This window comes from Otolemur garnettii, unplaced genomic scaffold (assembly GCF_000181295.1).
Source record: "Otolemur garnettii isolate 467f Iridium unplaced genomic scaffold, OtoGar3 scaffold00045, whole genome shotgun sequence".
Classification (NCBI taxonomy): domain Eukaryota; kingdom Metazoa; phylum Chordata; class Mammalia; order Primates; family Galagidae; genus Otolemur; species Otolemur garnettii.
In genome coordinates this window covers 6,775,284-6,783,458 of record NW_003852440.1, presented here as the reverse complement: position 1 = coordinate 6,783,458, position 8,175 = coordinate 6,775,284, and the positions used below count along the sequence as shown (strand labels likewise).

At 50.5% G+C, this 8,175-nt stretch overlaps 1 protein-coding gene across 3 annotated transcripts in view; it reads right to left on the bottom strand.

Moving 5' to 3' along the window:
* AGT (angiotensinogen) overlaps nt 1-4,120 on the bottom strand; it is a 12,508-nt gene extending 8,388 nt beyond the window's left edge. Inside the window, exons 1-2 of one of the 3 annotated variants that reach the window (XM_023513906.1) lie at nt 4,035-4,120; nt 398-1,274 (exon numbers count right to left, since the gene is read on the bottom strand). In XM_023513906.1, coding sequence (XP_023369674.1) covers nt 398-1,244 — 847 coding nt within the window. In that variant the 5' untranslated portion in view covers nt 1,245-1,274; nt 4,035-4,120. Of the gene's footprint in view, nt 1-397; nt 1,275-1,504; nt 4,014-4,034 lie in introns of those variants that run through there. The other 2 variants (XM_023513904.1, XM_023513905.1) reach the window with 2 other exon arrangements.
* Nucleotides 4,121-8,175: the final 4,055 nt, after the last annotated feature.

The window sequence follows — 8,175 nt, the reverse complement described above, 5'->3', positions numbered from 1 at the left end:
GAGCTTGAGGCTCTGTCTCAAAAAAAAAAAAAAAAAAAAAAAAAGAACTGGGCCGTGGGACAGGGGGGCAAGTGGGTTTGAATCCTAGGATCCTCTTTGTGGCTATGCTGTCCTGAGTGAGGGTAAGGCCCTTTGTTTCTGAGTCTCTATTTTGTCATCAGTAAACAAGGCACTAAAACTTTTTCCTGCATCATAGGGGATAGGGCAGCAGGTCCGGTGAGTGGGTGCTCATCCAAGGAGCATGGTCACTGGACATATCCTAACAGCCATGCCCTGCCCATCCCCAAGCCTGGCCTGCTTAGCTCAGCTACATTTTGACACTGAGACCGCAGAGACAGAGAACTGCCACCCTTTGGCACTGGCCTGGGGCCAGGGTAGATGAAAGGGTTGGCCTTACCTTGGAAGTGAACGTAGGTGTTGAAGAGCAGGGTGCTGTCTGCTTGGACTCCCACCACACTGCTTATCTTCTGCCCTGTCACAGCCTGCATGAACCTGTCTATTTCTGCAGCTGCAAGATCTGGGTCTGAGGAGAGGTCTACAGAGCGAGGGAGGACAATGGGGGTGAAGAGATCCAGGCTCTGAATGAATGTTTGCTTCAGACGCAGGCTCGGGTCAGTGAACAGGCCCACCACTGTGGACAGCAGCAGCCGGGCCTGGCCATCCGCCCTGCCCTGGGCCACCAGCAAGCCCTGGATGGCCTGCAGGGCAGACAAGACCTTGTGCCCATCCAGGCGGGAGGTGCAGTCCTCATCCTCCCCTGGGACACCCAGGAGTGCCTGGAGCCTATGGGCTGTGGGGTCCATTGCTCCCAGGTAGAAAGAGGCCAGGGTGCCAAAGAGAGTCGTTGGGGAGAGCACGCCAGTCCCACCAGCCCCACCAGCCCCACCAGCGGTGTTCCACATGTCACTCAGTGCCTTGTACATGCGGAAGCCTAGGAAGTTAGCCAGCATCCCGACCATGGTGGCCCTCTGCTTGTCCTCAGCCTCCAGCTTCTCCACGGTCAGCACCAGTTGATGGCGCAAGGCCTCCTCATCCACCTGGGCTGTGTTGGCCTGAATTGGGATGGGTGTGAAGGTCGGTTCTTTGAGTGTCTCTGCATTAGATTTCTCCAGCTGCTCACAGCTGCTCTTGGTGTAGACAAGGAGATGGAAGGGGTGTATGTACACACGGTCTCCAGCAGCCAGGCCAACCCAGGCCACAAGGCAGAGGACAGTGGCCCTCAGGGCTATGCCAGCAGGAGCCATCTCTGACCAAGGCACTTGCTCCTGAATACTCTGAAATATCATTTTGGGAAGGGGAAAAGGTGGTTAATAAGTAACCGCTAAGAGCCCTCTAGCCAGACTTCCAGTCATTCCACTGTCCCCTGTACCACTCAGCCCAGTAGAAATCCATCATGCTACGAATAATGAAGAGAGGAAATGGGGGCAAAGCTCCATGGAAAATGTCTGACCCAAGTGCAAAGTGCACTGTTACAGGATGAATCATGTCCCCTCTGCTCCCTTACCTCACAAAATTCGTAATGTAGAAGTCCTAGTCCTCAGGAACTCAGAATGACTATAAGGGAGATAGGACCTTACAGAGGGGTTAAATTAGAATGAGGTCATTAGAGTGGGCCCTGATTTACTGTGACCAGTTCCCTTTTCAGAAGAGGTGATTAGGACACTGATACACAGAGAGTTGAACACACAGGGAGAAGACGGCCATCTGCAAGCCAGGGAATGAGGCCTCAGGACAAACTGACCCTGTCTACATCTTAATCTTCTGTTTCTAGCCTCCACAACTGTGAGACAGTTAATAAACTTCTGCCGTTAAAGCTCCAAAGTGTGTGGCACTCTGAGCAGACTGTGGCATCCACCCATGACTGTAAGTTCCCCTTTGGGACTCAAGCCTGTGCTGGTCCCTAGGTGTTTGTGGAGGCCTCCCACTCCTTGAGATGATAAATAAATGACCTTATGGCGTGGCTTGGAAATGCGCTTTTTACTTTCCAGGACTTGGCCAGAACTTCCCTTGTGTCCCAACCCCAAACCAACTCCCAACTTTTCCCACATGGCATAGCCCCAACATGGAGTGACAACCCCACCCACCTGAGGTATGTCCGACACCAGGCAGCTTCCTATACCAGGGCCTGGTGTAGATGGGTTTTTTGGAAACTTCTCAGGTCACTCTGACATAGAGCTAGATTTAGATCCTCTGCTCCTCTCTGCCTCAGGCACAGGTCACCAGGGTGGGCCGGGGAGTTCTGGCACCTGCTCCTTGGTAGCCCACTTCCCTAGCCTGCACTGTTCCTCACAGCACAACAGGGTGGAGCCCAGGAGCCCAGGAGGGAGGGTGCTTGGCAGCCCCACTAATTTGTCCCATCTGACTCTGCTCCCTGGAGGGATGAATGCTCATTGCCTTGGTTCCTTCAATTTGTTTTTATTAAGTCATTCGATTTGTGCCTCGTCTCACTCATTTCCTATACAGGGGTGGACTGCAATACTGGTCACTTCTTAGCTTTCCCGTCCCCTGCCTCTCTCTTCACCCTGGCCCCCTGTACTAGTCAGGGCTTTCTTGGAGCTGTGGTCCAAGGCCTGATCAAGGCCATCTTGGTGTCTAGATTGTCCTGTCTCCTCTGAACACACACAGCCACTTCCCTTGCACTGCACCAGGCTAGTAACCTGTACTTGCCCTCAACATCGTGCAACAGCTCAAATGCACGGTGCGCTTTGTGCTGCTCTGGGGACTTTGGCTTCTGACCTCAACCACAGCCCCACCTGCCCTCCCCACCATTCGACTCCATCCATGATTCTCATGCAAAGTCATGAGAAAATCCCCCTCCTCCTTGCAGGCCTTTCTGTTCGGACAAGCCTAGGTTGGCAGTTCATGCCTGATCAGGACAGCCAAAACAGGTCCTGCAGCAGGGGAAACCTATGGGAACCAATTGTGGTGGCGGGGCGGGGCAGGGGGTGTTAACCTAATAGGCACCCCCAGGCCTGGGTTTGGATGATACAGGTAGCTGTGGCCCAGTCCCTCTGTCTTGCTCCAGTGTATACCAGTTATAGGTGTGTAGGTAGCAGGGTCTGGAGTGTGACGTGCTCGGTGTGGCATGCCTGACCCCTTCCTGCCTTTCCCCTCCTTCACCCCTCATTCCCAGCCTCCCCTGCTCTTTCTCTTTCCTTCTTGTGGCTCCTAAAGGCTGATGGTGAAGGTGAGAGCTCATGCTTCTGTGACTCCTGCCACTCAGGGGGCACTCCTCTGAGTACTTTTCTTATATCAATCTGCCTGGTCTTCACAACAGCCCTCCTCTCCCCCCTGCAATGTTCCCTGCCAGGCTGGGTCCTGCTAACTCTCAGCCTGCTCAGGTCTATCCCCCTGTTAAGGTCTGCATGCCCAGCTGGGTGTTGGCTGTGCTCCGGGTTGCTTCTGCTTCTTCCCATGCAAATATGAGGCCCTTGAGGGCAGGTTCGTGTCTTTGATTTCCCTGAGGCAGCCACATTCCCGAGAGAGTACCTGGGACATAGTAGGTCCTGGATACGTGGGTGTCAAGTGAATTAGTTGATGATATTTTGCAGAGGAACAGAGAGGTACAAGGACTCACCTGAGATCACACAGTGAGTAAGAGCCAGAACTCAAACCAATATCTGACCCCCATAGTCTGATTTGTTGTCCACATGCTTAAGCCCCAATCTATACTGCCGTGAAAAAATAAGAATATACCTTTTTAGCTTATAGTGAAGTTTAGAAACACCTTATGTTATATTAGTTCTCTTAAGCTACACCACAGCACATGATAGAAGGGGCCTGGGCATTGCTATTAGTCCTGTTTTATAGATGAACAAATGGGCAGAGCCAAGTAGCATGTCTCAAGGGAAGGCAGGCTGATTACCTGACCCAACCTGCCAGCCTCTGCTTGCTCCGGCCTTGCTATTCCTTCTTACAGGAAGAGGGCCTGGTGGACTCGTGGCCACCGTGACTCTGCTCCTATGCCTAACCCTCCATCCCAAGGGTCTCCTGAGGGAGACAGGGAGAAGGGGCTGAGTGGGCTCCCACCTTACCTTCCACTGTGGTCCACAGGACAAAGCAGCCTCTTCCCTGGCTGGGCCACCGAGGCCCTATTTATATCCGAGGGGTGGAGATGGAGCTGTTCCCAGGCCATTCTGTGCACAGGCTGGGCGGGAGGCACTTGCACCACTTGGCCAGACCACAGGCCTCCGGGAGGACAGATGCCAGAAGCAGTGATCACCCTGGGACCCTTTCCAGGATGTCATGCTGATCGATGCAGCTTCATTGCTGAACAGAGTGAGCGGCGCTGGCTGGGTTACTCATTTACGGAAGTTTGCTGGAGTGAAGGCCGCTGTTACCGGACATGGGAGCGTCCCCTTTGTTGTGTGACGATGGCCTGAGGCCAACTGCCTAGGCCTTCTGACCCTTTGTGATGTTCTTTTTAGAAGCCACAGGATGGGCTGGCTTGAAGGGGGGCAGAGGGAGCACCAGGGGCAGAAGAGCTGAGTTCATGCTTTGACTCAACCCCAAACATGAGACCTTGGGAGGCTCCTAACAGCCATCAGGCCCCTACCCCATGCACTGGGAGAAACATACCACCAGGCAAAAAGCACCTTCTGGAAACTTCCAATTTAGCTGTGGAGACAGATAAATAGCAACCACAGTATGGCCAGGTTGAAAGACACAAACAAAATGCTTTCAGGCTATTGAAAGGAGGAAGGACTGGAGAAGGATTCAGGGAGCAATGTTACCAGAGCCACACCTTGAAGCATAAGCATGTTTCACTTAGAACTCAGAGGCGCTTTTGGGGGGAGAGGCTTGGGTGACCCTCAGAAAGGGAGGAAGCATGTGTGGTGGCAGCAAAGACCAGGCCAAATTGCTGCCGCTGCTGCCTATGTCTGCCACCAAGGGACAGTAGCAAAGTTCCGTGTTGTGTACCCTTTTCTACTGAGCCTGTGGGACCCAGAGTGCCAGGCCAAACTCTGGAAGGAAGCCTGCTCAGCATCCTGATTTGGGGTGTGCGGACTTTATGACAGAAGCGCTTGGACACCACACTTGGGAGGAAGCACGGAGGCCTCGCAGGGTGGGACTGAAGGTGTCTGAGTAGTGGAGTGAGGCAGTGGCATGAAGCCAGAGCTCTGATTGAAAAATTGCTCACAGAGTGATGTGGTGAGAGGTAGCCTGGAGTGAAAATGCAGGAAGGCCTGGCCATCAAGGTACCAACATCAGTAATTAAGAACTTTTTTTTTGAGGCAGAGTCTCACTATGTTGCCCTCGGTAGAGTGTTGTGGTGCCACAGCTCACAGAAACTTCAAACTCTAGGGCTTAAGTGATTCTCTTGCCTCAGCCTCCCAAGTAGCTGAGACTACAGGTGCCTGCCACAACGCCTGGCCATTTTTTTTTGTTACAGTTGTCATTGTTGTTTAGTTGGCCCAGGCTGGGTTCGAACCTGCTACCTTTGGTGTATGGCCATAACCACTGTGCTACGGGTGCCAAGCTGAGGTACCAACATCAGAAACTGAGAGCAGAAGGGAGCCCATAGCCAACAAGGGACACAGGAGGTAGAAGACCTTGGAAGGTTCTATGGTTTGGGGATGATTTGTTGAAATCTGACCCCCAGCATTGGAGTGAGGCCTGGTAGGAGGTGTTTTTGCTCTGGGTGGATCTCTCATGAGGGGCTTGCTGTGTTTCTGGGGTACTGAGTGAGTTCTTACTCTTAGTTTCTGAATGAGATGATTGCTAAAAAGAACCTGGTGTCTCCTCCTCTCTCTGACTTCCTCTCTCCCCATGTGATCCCCACACACCTGCCTCCCACCCCCGTACCTCCCACCATGAGTGGAAGCTCCCTGAAGCCCTCACCAGAAGCATGTTCTGGCACCAGGTTTCTTGGATAACCTGCAGAGCCATGAGCCTAATACACCTCTTCTCTTTATAAATTATCCTGCTTCAGGTCTTCCTTTATGGCAATGCAAATGGACTGAGAGGCAAAGAGCTTGACTTTGGATTGGTTTCTTTTTAGGCATATGTCAGAAGCCAGTGGCCAATACTCAGGCAGACAATTCCAAAGCTCAGGAGGTAGATTTGGGTGGGAGACACATGGGTCAGGTATGGCATATTTGATTTCTGCCCCCAGTTCCTGGCATAGAGGATCTAAAACCCTTGTAACATCATGAGTGTTATGTGTAATCAGAGAATCTTTTGTCCAAAATATTTCATCTTATCCCCCAGTTCCTGACACAAGAGCTGTGAAGTCCCTTTGAATCTCAGAGTGATAAGACTATCTTTCTTCTGCTCAAAAGATGTCTGCTGATGGTTGAAAGTCCCTAGATAGCTTCAGGATGAAGGCTGGTGACCTGAGGAACCAGCCATGTGATTAGAGCAATGGTCCTCAGCCTTCCTAATGCCATGGCCCTTTCATGCAGTTCCTGTGGGTCGAGATCCACAGGTTGAGAACCACTGGATTTGAGGGTTAGAACTTTCAGTCCCCAGGGAGGGGAGAATGCCTGGAGATTGAGTTCCATCACCAATGGCCAGCCACTTAATCTATCATGTGTGTGTAATGGAATCCCCATAATAACCCTGGGATTCAAAGAGTCTCCAGGTTGGCAAATTCATCCACAAGCCAAGAATGTGGCACCCTACTCCTGGGGACAGAAGCTCCTGCACCCTGAGTCCTTCTATACCTCCCCTATTTACCCCTTCATGTGGCTGTTCACATGCACACCTTATAATGCACATAAAACAGTCAGTGAACATAAAGCATTTCTCTGAGTCCTGTGAGCCATTCTAGCAAATTATCAAACATGGGGGGGGTGTCACAGGAAGCCTTGATGTGTAGCCAAGCTGGACAGGAGTGTGGGTAAGGTGGATGCCCACTATTTATGGCTGATATCTTGAGTGAGGGAAATGGATTTTCCATCCTGAGCCCTTGGCTTACTTTTTTTTGAACCTCAAAGTAGCAATATATTTATTTACAAAATATACAGTTTAACAGAAACAGTTTCACTTTATACACATAAACCTTAAAATTACACAGAACCATGTAAACGAGCACCTGAGCAGCTCGAGGTAGTGAGCGCCAGAACTGAATTGCAGGACCCCCTGTTGGGGTCTGGAGAGTTGGAGAATTGGTCAGCGTGGGAAATCTCCCTTACTCTACTCCTCTGGTGTCAGAAGTATAGGTTTTAGAGCAGTTATTTTCAGCCTTTGTGCTGTGGCACACTGTTGTGTCATGAGAGGATTTTAGATGTGCCAGAAAATTTTCTTTAAAAATTTTTTAAAGATCATTAATTAATTTTTTTTGAAAGAGGTTCAAAGCACAGTAAATATATTCTTTTTTTGTTCTTTTTTTTAAATCAACATAATTTAAGTTGCTGTAGAAGTTTAACTATAGATTCAAATGTGCCGTGTGATAAAAAAACGTTTTAAAAACACTGTTGTAGAGAAACAGGTTTTTCTTTGAGGAGACAAATGCAACTCAGGTCCTTAGAGTGGAGGCAGTTTACCCAGGGAGAGTTAAAGAGGAGGAGAGAGAGCAGAAAATGCAGGAGTGGTGGATGGGTGAGAAGTTGGGGAAGGAGGGGTCTGCAGTCAGTGCAAGAAGTGGGGGTGGTGTCCCAGAAGCCTAGGGGAGGGGTTGTTAAGCTTGGAGTTTGGGGCCGAATGAGGTCTTAAAGCCACTGGTGCTGAGATGCCTGTGCTCAAGTCAGGCCTGATCAGTCATTTTCCAGCTCTCAGGTCACCAACAAGGAAGAGGATGTCACAGGCAAGCAGGAGAGTGGCTTCAAGGAGGCCCAGGAGGAGATGGTTCCTGAAGCCAGAAGGAGGAGGACACAGTTGTGAGCTCCTCTCTAGAGAAAGGGGGTAATGGAAGGGAGAGGAGGGAATAGGAGGCTCTGTTCTCACCTCTTGGACTGAAGGAAGAGCTGACATCTACTAAGTAGCTGTTACATGCCAGGTTTGTGAATATTTTCAACAAGCCTGCAAAATGACTCTCACTATACCTCCAGGGAGAGAGAATTGGGGTCAGAAGAGTTTTAGCTGCTTGCTAAATGTCATCCAGAAAGAAAATGATGAATTCAGGTCCATCTGACTCCGACACCCATCCTTTTTCTAACACATTCATTCATTTGATCAATAGCTTCTAATTGAAAACTTACTACATGCACACAATTCATCTCTTAGGTCGTCACA